The sequence below is a fragment of the Herpailurus yagouaroundi genome, unplaced genomic scaffold (genome assembly GCF_014898765.1).
Source record: "Herpailurus yagouaroundi ecotype Mexico unplaced genomic scaffold, PumYag 182, whole genome shotgun sequence".
NCBI classification, from domain to species: Eukaryota; Metazoa; Chordata; class Mammalia; order Carnivora; family Felidae; genus Herpailurus; species Herpailurus yagouaroundi.
Window position 1 is genome coordinate 45,471,502 of NW_024412413.1, and position 16,273 is coordinate 45,487,774.

Sequence of the window (16,273 nt, forward strand, 5' to 3'; positions counted from 1 at the left end):
AAAAAAAAAAAAAAACTAAGCACAGCTGGTGCAGGAAGTGAAATCACAATTTTGGTTTATTAGCACAAAGCATTAAGAAAAGATTTTAACACTATAATGAGATATTTCCCTTAAGGGTAAAAAATGATCTGTAAAATAATCGCTGGGAGAGACCTCGAGCAGAAGAGAATAGGTGAATATAAGAGACTGATTGCAAAAGGAAATGAGATTCGGTATGACAAATGAATTCACCATTTCTTTGTGTGCTACATTAGCACACAGCCCTCTCTTCCACAGACAGAAACAAGAGGTAGATCAAATGTTTTTAATGCATTTGAACCTTTTATAACTCATTTTCCAAATATGTAACTTAGGGGAGACCTTTGGCACTCCTCCTAAGCCACTAATTTATAACATGTGCTTTTTCACAATAACATTAAAATATTTAGATATCATGGGGAAAATGAATGTGTAGTAAATATGTTATGGTTCATTATTTTTACTTTATAACCATTTATACAAAATTATGAAAATGAGAGTAAAACTTCAATCTTCAAATGGGTAAAACACATGGATGATTATGTCACCAAAGAATGAAATGCAAGAGAATATATGAAGTTTTCAACATCATTTGTGATACAAATATATACACTGAAATAGCAATTGGGTAATCTTTTACTTAGTAAATTAGTAAGAAAATTATTTTGAAAATAGGACCCAATGCTGTTTGCTTAGTGTATTATAAAAAGAGAGCTTTCAAACTTTATGCCTACTCCTACATATTGGCTTAACATTTTAGAAGAAAAATTGATAACATGATTCCAGAAATTGATATGAAGAGACAACTAAAATATAATAGGAAGATCTATAATTTAAAGACCATTATGGTGCTGTTTAACAAAAACTGGAAAGTGATCTATATGGTCCCAAACAAGGAAAAAGCTAAATATATTAAAATATTATGGTACGCCTAGTATTAAACTATGTAGTAGCATCACCAAACAATTATAAAAATATGAGTAATAAGAAAAACCATCTTCCAAATTTAGGAGGGTTCTTTTCACAACAACATTGACTACATTGCCAAATATGTAGTTGTAGGCTATTACGTGAAGGTTCTGAAAAGGGCCCATAAAAGAAAAAGAAATGATTGAAGGAAAAGAAAGGAAACTGCTCATGCAAGAGTTAAATAGGTTAGAGGAAAAAAAAAATGCCTCTAAGGTAAGTTTATTGTATCCTGAACTAGCAATCTGATCAAATGTAGAGTCTTCAAGGACTGATTGGCATTTTGCAGACAGATGTACCCACGGGTGTGTATATTAAAGACTGGTGTGCATTTACACACATAACAGCATATGAATATACATACTCATCAACAAAATGTGTCTAATAGTTTCACAGATACATTTTAAATAAAGTTATCTTAATTTTTTATGTTTATTTCTGAGAGAGAGAGAGAGAGAGAGAGAGAGAGAGCACAAGCAGGGAAGGGGCAGAGAGAGAAGGAGGCACAGAATACAAAGCAGTCTCCGGGATATCAGCTGTCATCACAGAGCCTGACACTCTGTGGGCTCCCACTCCCAAACTGTAAGATCGTGACCTGAGCTGATGTTGATGTTTAGCCAACTGGGTCACCCAGGTGTCCCATAAATAAAGTTATCTTAAATATCACTTTATAAAACCAACTGTTCTTAGCTAAAATATATAAAATATCTTAAGCCCTTAAATAACAGGTAAGAGAAAACCAATGAATATAACTTTCTAAAACTTCCTGTTGAGCTTCGTAAATGCCTGCAGGATGACCAAACAGAGGTATATGTCGTTAATAATAAAGGCTTTTTAGTTCATGCTAGATGCTTACAGTGGTCAGTTAACAACATTTAACTCAGAGGCAAAATGACAAGGATTCAATCAGTAGCTGTACATAAATTAATTGAAACAGATGAATAGAGATTATTTCGTACTGACTGAGAAATATGAATAACTATTGCTACTTAATGTTTAAACTATTTGTTTTTTATTGGAGATAGTATTCTTGATTCTCAAATCCATGGACTATTTCCTTATAATTAATTTTTTTCTATCTAACATTCTCATTAATTTTAGCTTTGTAGTTAGGTCTTTAATAAATTAAATGATAATTAGGTCAAATCCAATGATTAAAACCACCAGCAATGATAACATCATTATCGTATGGTATTGAGTGATCACAACAAATTATCATGAAGTGTTAACCTTTCTATCTATAGTAATTCTAAAACTGCACAGTGATTTAAGTGAAACAGAGAAATCTGAGCAAAAACTGTCTGTGGTTATTCATGTTACATTAAGCATGATTCAGCTACCATCTGGATGAAAACACAATACTGTCTCTTCAGAAAGGAAATTATCTTCGACACACTGTCTCTCTTCCTCTATTATTTTATGACTTTTCATTTTTCTGAAAAATCTACATGCAAGGGAGCAGACGCTCTCTCACAAATGCAAGCCGGAAGTTATCGAATAAAAATCCTGTGTACACATGTTAACATAGAACTTCTCACTGGAACACAAGTTATTGAGTATGTTGTTGCTACTAACAATCCCTCTGGCTTTGTGCCTGTCATTACCTTCAGGCTGTCAGAGTTTTATGAGCACAAACCAATAATAATGATATTTCCCTTTTGCTTTTTATCCACACCTCATTGCCTTACATTGATTTGCATAAGCAATTTCTACCCTGATAATTGGAGCCAAACATCTTGTTCTGGGTTACCTTATGGAAAAGAGCAGTTAAATACTAATCAAGAGAAATCTTTCTTATTCAACCATATTTTAGATGATATTGAATTACCTCCATTGGTTGAGCAAGAAGGTAACGTATTTTCTGACATGGATTTCAGGGTTTGAGTTTATATCAAGCTTAATGATGTTTCTTCATAATTTGAGTTCCCTGGTGTTGACTCATAATAACATGAAGGATGGGATCGTGATGTTTAAATCATTAAAACAATACTGTTTTTGTTTAAAAAGAAAAAGCAATAGTACTATGTACTAATTATTTTTTAATAGCTACTGAGACAATCAATGTTATCTGAGGATTCCATAATTATAGCCTTATTATTTTATTTCCAGAAAAATCATAGAAAAAGAGAAAATTGTAACTAGGATATTAAAACAAGTAAAAATTATATAAGAAATGTCAACATCATGTAAAAAAATTCTATCTAAAAGAATCATTACCTGAATTACTTCAGAAATAAGTCTATAATACTCATGTAGAATGAGGATATGATCTATAGGAACTTAAGTTATAAAAAGAAAATAAAAGAATTCCTAATTTACTGATCATATGCATAAGCATTGCTACATGTGGGTGAAAATTAACAAATATGCACTCAAACAATAATATCCCCAGGAAATGAAAGATGTAAAAACTGACGAATGATTCAGCAATGCTTAAAAAGTATTAGGGTTGAACATGGAATGAACTATGACTGCACTCAGGAGAATACAGTGTCACCAAAACCAGATGAAGAAAGTCTTTTAAAGCACTTTTGGATAAAGATGGTGGGTTGAACAAACCCATCTAATTTTGCTCCTTCCAAAAACCTAACTAGAACTACTCTTAGTGTATGGGTATAAATTCTTTGTGATACCCAAATATCTTGATTTTCTGAAGTATAGCAGTGGGCTTTCTTGACCTTTAGTCCTCTAATCCTTCCAACAGTTTTGGAAAATTCATATACCCTGTGCTAAATCCTTTTCTGCTTGAAATACCTAGAATAGTTTGGTGTTGCTACTATATTAGGCATCAAGAGTGGTATATTCCAGGAAAAGACCCTCAGAGATGGGAAATTTCCATCTGTATTGGATGGTAATCTATGGTCAAATTCATGGTCAAATTTTCTTAAATAATTATATACAATTATCTAAGTTGAAGAACATACTTCAATAGACAAATATTGCTTCAATAGAACATTATCAGAGAATACAGAATTACAAAGTCTTTGGGATCAAAGTCTATTTCTGACTAGACAGGAGAGAATTGGAATCGGGACCTTGAAAGTCTAAATTCCACTGAACTTTCCTTGACATCAAAAGCAGCTCTTCTAGCCTCTGAAAAAGTTAGTTACCACTAGTTTGATTCCCTTATAATAACACTCATCAAGGGGGATACCGATTCTCCTTAAGACAAACCTCCAAATCACTTCAATGCCATCAGACCCACAGGTACAGTTGATTCCAGCCAATTTCAGGAATACAAGCAGAAATTCTGACTTTAGGGGCACCTGGGTGGCTTAGTCAGTTAAGCATCCAACTCTTGATTTTGGCTCAGATCATGATCTCATGGTTTCTGAGTTCAAGCCCCACATCAGGCTCTGTGCTGACAGTGCAGGGACTGCTTGGGATTCTCTCTCTCTCTCTCTCTCTCTCCCCATCTCTTTCTCTCCCCCACCCCCACTCACACTTGGGTGTACTGGCTCTCTCTCTCTCAAAATAAATAAATAAATTTTTTAAAAAATTCTGACTTTAGAAAAGATAGCATATACACTAAAAATCGCCAAGAAATTTCAAAAAGTCCTTAGAAAATGTCATCTGAGACAACGGTATGCACATGTAATGTATCCAGAGCAAAATATGAAAATGTAACATAATATGAAAAATAACAAAAAAGCAAGAGAAATATAATCAGTTTCTTAGTAGTGGGCAAAAAGAAACATCACCAGCAAAAATTCTCTGTCATAGCAAATGCTGGTCTGATTTGACTATAGCTACAGTACTATGTACGTTGAAGGCCATATAGTCTTAATATTCAGATAATAACTAAAGATTCAAGAACAGGGAATCACTCACTTTTGTATATCTAGTTTACAAATTTTCCCATCAAATTAAAATAGATGTCCCAAATTAAAGTATCAAACCCAAATTGTCTAACTAGTAAAATGCATTAAATAAATCTTACATTTGGACAGTCTGAAAGACGAAAAATCTCAGAGAGTATTCAGTACAACTCTTGCATTTTACAAATCCAGGAAAGATTTAGTGACTTGTAGAAAGCCCCACCATTGATTAAAAACAGAAATGATAATCATTTCCATTGCCTCATGCTTCCAAAATACACCAGCTATTATTTTGGGAAATGGATTATGTAAAGCAGTAGATATGTGGAGTCTGAAAAAACATAAACATTTCTATGTTTTAAAAATATATTATTTATGAGAGCATACATAATCCAACGAGGGTTAATGCTTGGTTTTCTCCACATTTCACTTTCAATTTAAACATCAAAACAGAAACTGACATATTAATGGTAGCCAGAACTAATTTTTTATACTGTCTATTTACAAAAAGAAGTTTTGAGGCAATTTATTTTAAAATTGTACTAAACTGAACCATTTAAGCATCAAATAAAATTCAAGAAATAAGGGAATTAGACAAAAAAAATAAGATGACCAAACCAAAGAAAGTCGTGATTATTCTGTATGAAACTATTTATTAGACTTCCTAATAGCTGATCAAATGAATTATATGATTGTTAGGAACAAAACTTTTCTCAAAAAGTCTCTAGAGTCCCTTTCTACTGAGGAATATATATGTGTACTGAAATTGAGAATATATTTCCCAGGGGTGCCTGGGTGGCTCAGTTGGTTGAGCATCCAATTTTTGGATTTTGGCTCAGGGCGTGATCTTGGAGTTGGTGAGATTGAGCCCCACATCGGGCTCCATGCTGACAGCATGGAGCCTGCTTGAGATTCTGTCTCCCTGTATCTCTGCCTCTGTCTCTCTCTCTCTTTCTCTCAAAATAAATAAACTCAAAATCTCAAACTTTTTAAACTAAAAAAAAAAATAAAATATAAGAACACAATATGAAAGGTAGATGAATATAGTTGAATTGATATTCAGATACTTTGCAAGTTAAATATGAACATCTGAACTGATCTAGAAACTTTCCAGAAACCTACTACCTTTCTATATTACTTTTATTATATTTAATATATAAATATTATATTTATAAATTATATTATATCTGTATTTATTATATCTTAATTTATATTAGATTTAACATTTTATATTGTGTATATTATATAATATATACAGTTGACCCTCAAGGGTTTTCAAACCCAACATGGGTTTGAAGTGCACAAGTCCACTTATATGTGGATTCTTTATAGTACAGTATTATGAATATATTTTCTCATCCTTATGATCTTCTTAATAACATTTTTTATCTAGCTTACTAGATAAAATTTTAAATTTTAGATAGATTTTAAAAGAAATCACCATTATAACATTGCTCCTATGTGGAACATGAAAGGCACAAACAAATAAATTGAAGGAAAAAAGGAGGAGGGGAAAGGAAAGAAAAAGAGGAGGAAGGAAAAAAAGAAATGAGGGAAAAATATATATGAAAAGCATCCCATTTGCAATTTGGGATTGACCACACCTGTAAATCTAACTATGGGTCTGTCTGCAATATAAACCTTCACTTGTCATCATAGAAAAGCCATGGTTAATGTAAAAACAATTAATAGATTTCCCAAGCAGAGGGAAGCATTGAAAGTCCAGATTAGCTCCTATAACATGTCAACCAAGACTCCCCAGAGCCTTGTGGATGGGAAATATATTAATATCAACTCTATGACCACTCAGCACCACGACATGAAGTGTCTGTTCAGGAGGTCATTTCCAAAATGTATCCCATAAATCTTCACGCACAAGAGATGATAATTTATCACCTAGACATAGGGATCTACTGTAAACTAATCCAAACTGCTGATGATACACTAAATCAATTTGAGTGATGAGTATAAATAAAGCTGCAAGCGAAGTCCTGAAGGATACAGATCCATCTGATCAATGAGATGTCACAAGGTAAATGAAATGCAATGTTGACAAACATAGAGTCCCCGCAGTTGAAAATTAACCAAATCAAGTATCAGAGCATAAAGGCACACATTAATACAAGCTTCAAATAAAAGTTTAATATAATAGGAGTCAGAGGGTACCCTCTGTTTCTGAAAAAACTAAATAGTCTGGGTCAGTAGAAAAGGGTTTATTAAAAATTGATGTCTTTTGTATACTATCAAAAATACGACAGGGTAAAGAAAAATTTTACAAAAAAATAATCCTTTCCAAATAATATAACTAGAGTTATTCAATCTGCTGAGCAAATCCATACACACAGACGAGGAAAAACAATAAAAATTTTATACAGAAAATGATTTCACATCAACTTGCTACCAGGAAATCAAATTCAATTTGTGTTGCCCTAATGAAAGCTTAGATATTTTCTGGAACTGTCACAGTCTACAACTTCAGTGGGGAAAAAACATAGGATTGGGGATAGGAAGGACATTCCTCCAGACAGTTGATATTCATGGAGGGCACTCTTTGAGAAAAAAGATTTTCCCAACTATGTGATCAGAATGGAGACTCTAGCACCCGGCAAATAGGTTCAATAGAATTCAGCTATTCTGAAAGTGTCCCTAATGGAAAGAGCTGATTAAAGTAAATTTCAACCCCTGCTGAAACAAATCTGTAAGAATATTTTCTAAAGGAAATCATTCTTCAACAAATTTAAATATTTTTTTCTTTGTTGTGTTAAGTATATGTAGCTTTGTCGTAACATATTTAACTCTTGCTTTGCATTTTACCTTTTCGTTCATTTGGGGCAAAGATAGAATTATACTAAAATATGACCTAATCCCATATGTAGTTTATTTAAATTTCAAAATGAAAAGCTTTACAAAGAAGAGATAAGATTGATTGCTCTCTCTGTCTTAGCATAATTGTATTTCAGGTGAACATCAATTTACTTTAAAGGACACTTCTAAGTAGCAGAATGCATCATAAATAATTCATCAATCACAGCTGCTAGGAACATGATTTACTCCGACAGATTCAATGGAATAAAAGTTATATTTTTCTATATTTGTGTTTGCATTAAAGAGTTTAAGAATCCTCTTTTTTAAGAATCTACTCTTAGATTCCATACTTCATACTTTAAATGCAGTATGATAACACTGCTTCTTTTTTTTCCTTTATTTAAAACATTGTACTTCTAATTTTAAAAACATTTAAACAGCTTTGGAACAAATAACATTTTATCATATCAACAGTAAAACAACAACATAAAAGGCAAATATCTGAAAAATTGCATTAAGATTTTCTCAAATATATGTAAAGCTAACATAATTTATTTTCACTTTAAATAAACTTTCAAATTTAAGGAAAGTGAAGTAGGCTTTTAGAAAATCTTATACCGATTATTTAGAATCTCATATATTTGAAAAATATTTCAACTTAAAAATGCATATTAAACAGATCTAAATTGCACAGTAGTTCAAAGTTTTCCCAGTTGATACAGTGAGAATCCTATCTACCACTTTCATTTGTCATATGGAAGGACATTGTTCACCTTACTCATCTTCAAGTTTTCCATCAAATTCGGCGATTTTGTATTGGCAATTTCCCAAACTGTGAAATATCTTTAAAATAAATATATTGACAAGGAAAATGTACGACAAAATAGAAAGCATTTTACTCACTTGCAAACCCCTCTGAAATACAGAATGGCCCATAAAATTAGCCAGCATTCTAATTAGAGCAGCACCCTGTAGGAAAGAGTATTAAAAGGAGAGAGAGAGAAAGAGAAAAGAAGAGAAAAAATGTCAATCAAGTAAAATGACTCTAAAATTATCCTATATTAATCAAAAAGTCTATTTCATTCATGCTATTATACTCTTAGAAATAGAAAACAAACGAAAGAATCATGAATACAGTGCCCCAGTTCCAGATAACAATTAAATATTTTGTTTTGCAGATCTAAAAGTTCTGTGGTTACAAAACCAGTGACTTCTCTTGTACAGTCTTCTGGACAGAGTATCTCAAGGCAATAATAAGCTGTAATTCAGGAGTAATAAAAATTTTATTGAGCACTGTATATGACAAAGTTAATAAAACATAGTTCTTGTTCTTACAAGCTCATAATCTAGTAAGGGAGGGATACCCACATCAATAAATAATCGTATTAAAATATAGCTTTGCAGTAACATAGCTACGCATCTACCCCTGGCTCAACTAAAAGTTGAGCTGTAGAAGTGGAGAGTAGGGAGTACCAAGTATTCAGACTGCTTGGATTCAAATCCTGTCTCTGACTCTCGCCACGTTTACTTAGGAAAATTTTTTAACCTTTCTGTTTCTCACTTTTCTCACTTGTAATGTGTAGGCAATAATAGCCCTTATTTAATGTAATTGTTCTGAAGCTTACATGAATTGATATATGTAAGGCAAACTGAGTCTGAGGAACAGTAACTGTGATATGAGTGTCAGCTACCTGTATTTTACTGGGGTAACTGTTTTTATTTCCTGAATGCTTTGTTTAGAGGCTGGATGTAGCCATATGTCCACATAAAACATGTGATCAATATAAATATTTAGAATAATAGAAGAAAATACTGGTTTAAGAGTCTATTTCACCTATAATGTTATCAGTGCAAAAGGGTAGACATATAACCAATATGAAACATTCCAAATGATGATCAAGCCTGGAGAAACACAAATTTGTATATGAAATATAAATAAGCCTTCAAGAAGATATTTCAAACTGCACCAAATTTTTTAACTATGGAGCAATGGATTATAAGCAGCAAAAGTATAAATATAAATAATAGGCTGGTTTTAGGGGGAAAAATCCCTTTATGACTACATATCCCACTTCATACCCATTAGAAATTCACACGCTCCGACAATTCATTTCTTTACTAGTTGTTTCTTTTTTACAAGAGAATCATAAGAATCACACATGGATTTTTATCTTGCCTGGAACTTAACTGTTGCAGCCAGTCCAGAGACATAAAAATGAATTTCTATTGTTTGTTAAAAGTTATTTCCTAGAGTCTGAAATTTTAATGCAATCCGATACTCAGGCTCCATGAATCACCATTAAAGAAATGTCTCAAAAAAATTTTCAGTCATCACCAAAATTGCTCTCAAAATTGGTATTTTATTCACAACTCAACAAATGATAAGCTGGACAAGCCATAGAGTTTTATGCCTCTTCTGATATATTTTCCTCCCACACCTTCTTCTCTTTGCTCTTTCTTCTGCTTTCTCCTCTTTATCTTCTCCACACTTGTGTAAGTCCATAAAATATAAGCATTTATGATTCAATCAGAGGACCAGGTTAGAATTCCCTCTAGAACTTATCAGCTCTGCTCCTTGAATTTCCTTGACAAGCTCCCCTCCTATACATTTCCCAATCTAATCTTCCCACCCAGAGGGTAGAAACTGTCAGTTCCGCAGCAAAACTAACCCTTGCCACCTGGGAAGTGAGAGTTAGAATCTCAAGCAGTCAACTCAAACTCTCCTTCAGAGCAGAATAGCCATCCTCAGATGATTTAAGTGTTTCCCTCCAGGTAATGATGACTCGGTCTCTTGTCAGGCTATAAAAACTATCAATTTAGCATGGTCTAATGGCAAAAGAGTTCTTTCTAATCATAAAGAATGTACCCGTTTTCCTGTCTGGGTTGAGTGCTAACAGGAGATAAAACCTAGAAATATAATCAATATTTAAAAGTTATATACCACCGAACTTCTTTTATTATTATACTGTGTAATTTAGTTAACTTTTAGAAAATGCTCTGTGTTGCCCACTTGAACATTTAAAATTCTCCAGAGTAGCATGCACTCTTCTATATTTAACTAGCCTTTTCTTTCCAAAGCTGAATTTTGAAAATCCCTAAATCATAGAAAACTGCATAGACAGATGGGATCTCCAACTGTTATCATTCAGCCAACATATACCGGGCACCTACTAGGTATGGATTATAACAAAGATCACACCTCTTAATGCAGGCATAACTCACCACAAACCTTTTCTAAAAAAAAGAAAACACCAAACCCCTTTTGGGGTGTCTGTAAACATTGTTTTCACCAAGTAAACACCATTTGAAATATTGTAACTTACATTCACCTGTGATTCAAAATTCTAGACCCAATCAAACAAAATGGATGTTAGACAGCCTAAGTAGCTTTATGGGGAGTAAATGCACTATTTCTGCAAGATTTTTATAATTTTGAGACTTGCCTATGAAAACCCATTCCTGTATTTGCTATACTAAGTTCCAGAGAGAGAAAAGGACGAAAGCAACTAATTTTTTTAACGTTTTATAAAGAATATTTAAAAAAAAAAAAAGCATGCTTATAACCCATTCCTTAGGTAGTAATTTTTCTATATGGAGTACTTTTTTCATATGAGTTATCAGCTAAAATTTGTTTCATTTCACATTGTAGTCATCTGTATGCACATCAGTCTAATAGACACTAAACATCTCCAAAGAAAGGACTGTGTCCTCATGATTTGGTATCCCTGTTCCCTGTGCTTGGCTCAGAGAAGGTGTTCTCTTAACATTTTAACTGGATGAGAGAGAAAGAGAAATTAGCAAAAGCATAGCAATTACTTTGCATTCAGCCAGGATACACAGTTTATTACTTTATCAGTGTACTTTAGTGATAAGTAATCGCCTTGGAAGAGAGGGAGATCTTCTCAACTAATGGATTCCTTTAACATATGCTTTATTAAGTAAGGTAGTGTACTCAGTATCCTGCAGAATATAAATAGGAATGCCACAAGCCTCTATGTTCAAGGACCTTAAAGCCTCCTAAATGAGATGAGAAGATACAATATATTATACAATGAATGACAAAAGAAAATATTTTACTCTGTTTCAGAGGAGGGAAAAATTCTAATATCTAGAGAGATGAAGGACAAAGGGGATCTAAAAAATGATGTTTGGGGGGCGCCCGGGTGGCTCAGTCGGTTGAATGTCTGACTTCGGCTCAAGTCATGACCTCATGGTCTGTGAGTTCGAGCCCCGCATCAGGCTCTATGCTGATGGCTCAGAGCCTGGGGCCTGCTTCGGATTCTGTGTCTTCCTCTCTCTCTGCCTCATCCATTCATGTTCTGTCTCTCTCTCTCTCTGTCAAAAATAAAGAAACATTTAAAAAAATTTAAAAAGTGATGCTTGGGTTGGACCTTGAAGGCTGGATGGGATTCCAGGAGCAAGGTTAAACAGAGAGTATAGTATGGTAAGAATGGCTTTGCATGGTCATGTAGGTGTAAAAGTGAGAAGCACAAGTAGGGAAGATGCTACTGAGGAACAAAGGCATAAACCCAGGCAACAGAAGTTTTGATGGGTTATAACATTTAAGCAGTCATTAGAGAATATCAAATACCAAGGCTAAGGAATTGGATTTCTGTTAAAAGATAAGGAAGGATTTTGGAAAGGTGGTTTTAAAAGTTGACCCTTGAACAACATGGTCTTAAACTGTACAGATCTACTTACATGAAGATTGTTTTCAGTAAATACAGTACAGTACTATAAACATATTTTATCTCCATTATGATTTTAATAACATATTATTCTGTCTAACTTTATTGTAAAAATACAGAATATAAGGCATACAACATACAAAATATGTACTAATCAACTGTTTATTCTACTGGTAAGGTTTCCAGTCAACAGTAGGCTATTAGTAGTTAAGTTGTGGGGTAGTCAAAGTTACAGGCGGGTTTTTGCATGGGGTGTCAGTGCCCCTAATTCCTACATTGTTCAAGTGTCAACTGACTTAGCTATGATATTCCAAAAAAAGAAGTCAAATATCTAGAGGCAGAAGAAGCAAATAATGGTAGCAATGAAGATAAACCAGAGATAGGTGTAAGGACTAGAACAAAGATCATCTTATTTCTTTTTATTTTTTTAAATATTTTTTTATTTAATTTTGAGAGATGAGAGAGAGAAAGAGAGAGAGAGAGAGAGAGACCATGAGTGGGGGAGAGGCAGAGAGGGAGAACACAGAATCTGAAGCAGGCTCCGAGCTGTCAGCACAGAGCCCGATGTGGGGCTCGAACTCAAGAACCACAAGATCGTGACCTGAGCCAAAGTCAGACGGGTAACCAACTGAACCACCCAGGTGCCCCACAAAGATCACTTTAAACCTTAAAGCCTAGTGACTATAAGATGATATTAGCAGATATGTAGAATTTAAAAGAAAGCGTTAAGTGAATATTGTAACATCTGTTTAGAACATGGGGTGTTTGAGGAACAGGTAGGGAACCAGAAGAACAGAAGGCAAATGTGACCGTAGCAATGAAATTCAGTGGCAGATTATGATTGAGGACCTAAATTAGCATTTGTAGTGGGTGAGATTGCTCAGAGAAAAGTCTGAGGTGGTAGTGAAGGAAAGTGAAAACATAATCTTAGATTCTCTCTACAGAGTCCAAACGATCTGCACTTCAGTGTCTGTAACAGGCATCCCATAAATAACTGTTGAGAAAATCAGTAAAGAAATGGAATTAAGAGCAAAGGATGATACATTGTGATAAAAAACAGAAGTAGTATTAAGTATAAGTAGTGTCATGTTTTAAGACATGTTTTAAGAATAAGTGGTTCAGATTTCAAGGAAAAAAAATAGCTAAGAGAAAGCCATAGTATGTCATATTTAAGAGAGAGCTATTTAAGTAGACTTGGTGTGAAAGCCAGATTGAAAAACAATGGAAACAGAAGGAAGAAGGAAAAAGCAGTAAGCATGTTGACATGAGGTTTGCTTATGTTTTTTTAATTATTGAATATCTTATGCAAAGAAAAAGATTCTATCTCCCTTATCTCCCTTCTGTCTCTGGTAGAGACAGAGACTGGATAGGTCTGGAGACAGGTTGTCAATAAATACTGAAAAATTGATGGCTTATCACTTCTCAGGAATGTAGGTGATGTGGCCCAAAGATTATGTGAATTGGAAAGAGTGAAACTAGGTTTGAAGTAACTCTAGTGAAAAGGTAATAGAGAATCAAAATGTGGAAATGTGAAGAAAATGCATAGTTCCAGCTGAAATTATTAATAATGTACTTTTCATTCATTAAACATCTTCTACATGCCATATTACAATACTGTAAGGAAAATATCACTATATTATTTGTCAGATCAGAAAATTGAGGCTTGAAAGGTTGTGTGACTTGTGCAAATTAACACAGGTAGTAAGTAATGGAGCTAGGATTAGAAATCCACTTATATCCAACTCCAAAATCAGTAACCTTAACCAATTTGGTTTACATTATTTTGACCCCAAATCAAAATAGTTACATGATACTCTTCAGAAGCACTAGATACAGCAGGAACTTAGAAAAAGAAAGATAATTCTTAGAGTTATTCATACATTGGAATCAGTAGATATTCCCAAAAGAGGATGAAGGGACATCTAATTCAATGAGACATAGTGAAATAGTTGACCAGTATGCCCAGGACTGGGGATAAATTAGAAGACATAAACTGACTAGCATAACAGAACATGTGCATAGACTAAAAGTCACAAAGCTAGGTTAGGTTGAGTAAGAAGAAAACACTAGCAGAGTTAAAAATAGTGATATTTTTTATCAAATGCTATACATGGAGGTGGCAGCAGTGAAAATGTACTGCTCAGATTTCCTCCTATTGCTCCTGTGCATTTGCCATCATGAAAGTAGCACTTTCCTTATTTTACTCCCAGCGGACGACTACGCATAACAGTGGAATTAAGGTGGGTTCATTCCATTGAGATAGGGTACTCCTCTAACAGGAAATTCTGGCTAAGAAGTCCCCATTGGCCTGGATGGACAGGCCATAAAAGAAGGACATAAAAGGGAAAGAAAGTTAATTCAACATAAGAAAGCAGAATTAATACCCTGTTGCTCCAGACCCATGCTTAGAAGCTTTAAATCCTCTCTGATTTACTACTTCCTGAGGCCAAGCCTCTATCACTGCACAGATGAATTATTCCACAGCCTCCCAGGACATCCTCAGAAAACTTCTTACTCTCTCAAGTCTATCCTATGGACCACATCAGACTAATTATTTTATTTTTATTTAATTATTTATTTTTTAGAGATTGGGAGACAGAGTGCAAGCAGGGGACTGGCAGAGAGAGAGGGAGACACAGAATCTGAAGCAGGCTCCAGGCTCTCAGCTATCAGCACAGAGCCCGATGCGGGGCTCAAACCCATGGACCGCAAGATCATGACCTGAGCTGAAACTGGACACTTAATTGACTAAGCCAGCCAGGTGCCCCTGGACTAATTTTAATAATTACTCCTTAGGAATCATGTTTGCTAAACGTCCTAGTTCTGTCATCTACTAGATAGAAGAGGTTAGGCATGTTAGATAAGTTCTATCAGTACATACATTAAAATATAACAATAACAATGACTACCACTACTGATGATGATGATGATGATGATGATGATGATGAAGATTACAGTCACCTCAAGATTTTTCTAAGTATTCATTTGAATCATTTATGAGAAGTACGTGAAACAGTGTTTGCCATATAATATGTTTCAACAAAAGTACATAGTCATTGTCCTCACCACTACCATCATTTTTGTTAGCTCCTTGCCCTCAAACTCTTTTCTTTTTAACAAATTTCTGATAGCGGTGAATCAAGACCGTACACAATGAAACTCCCCATTACCTACCAACACTTTTTCCCCACATGACCAAATATCCAACTTCTACTCTAGTTAAGCTGATCTTTTCATTATCCTATGACCATACCTTATATTATGTTTTAATCATACTATTTACCTCCATAGCAATAATATTCCTTTTCAATCTTATATTATAAGCGCTATCCATTATTCAAAAACACAGGGAAAGTCCATACTGTCCTAGAATACTTTCCACAAATGTAAGCCCTCAACTCTTTTCTCTCCATGGCAGTCATAAGCCCTTTAAGCCTAACTACACAATTTATCAAATTATTTTACATCACTCACTGTTTCATATGACTATTTCTTCTTTCTACAACTGGAGGCAGGTCATATCAGTGAAACTTATTACTGGCACACCTGTTAGCTGTCAATGTCATATCTTTTCCATTGCCAGGAAAGATATTCCTAGCTAAGAGTAGTATCCACCAACTACTTGCTATTTGCAAATCAGTAATCCAAACCATGAGCTCGTAGCCAATACACAGGTCTCAGCCTTCCCTGTTATGAAATTCGGGATGTCCCCTACACTAAGAACTTTTAATGTTTTGTATTCTAAGGCAATGACATTCAAACAGCGCAATCTATATTTAAGTCAGTAGGAAACCAAAAATGAGGACCACAGATCCAGAGACCAAGAAAACAGGGAGATTTCAATGGTGTCAGAAATAGCAATTCATTGAAAGCTTTCAATTAAATAAATTTGAAACATAGCAATACTGTAAATTCAAATGAATGTTCATGGAAGGATACAACATAAGAGCAGCAATTAACAAAATAGAAAATAAATAA

General features: G+C 34.1%; 1 protein-coding gene across 1 annotated transcript in view; it reads right to left on the reverse strand.

Annotated features, from left to right (window-relative positions):
- Positions 1–16,273, reverse strand: part of TRHDE (thyrotropin releasing hormone degrading enzyme) — a 387,000-nt gene that overhangs the window by 105,857 nt on the left and 264,870 nt on the right. The window contains exon 7 of the mRNA XM_040491410.1: positions 8,511–8,576. Coding sequence (XP_040347344.1) covers positions 8,511–8,576 — 66 coding nt within the window. The remainder of the gene's footprint in view (positions 1–8,510; positions 8,577–16,273) is intronic.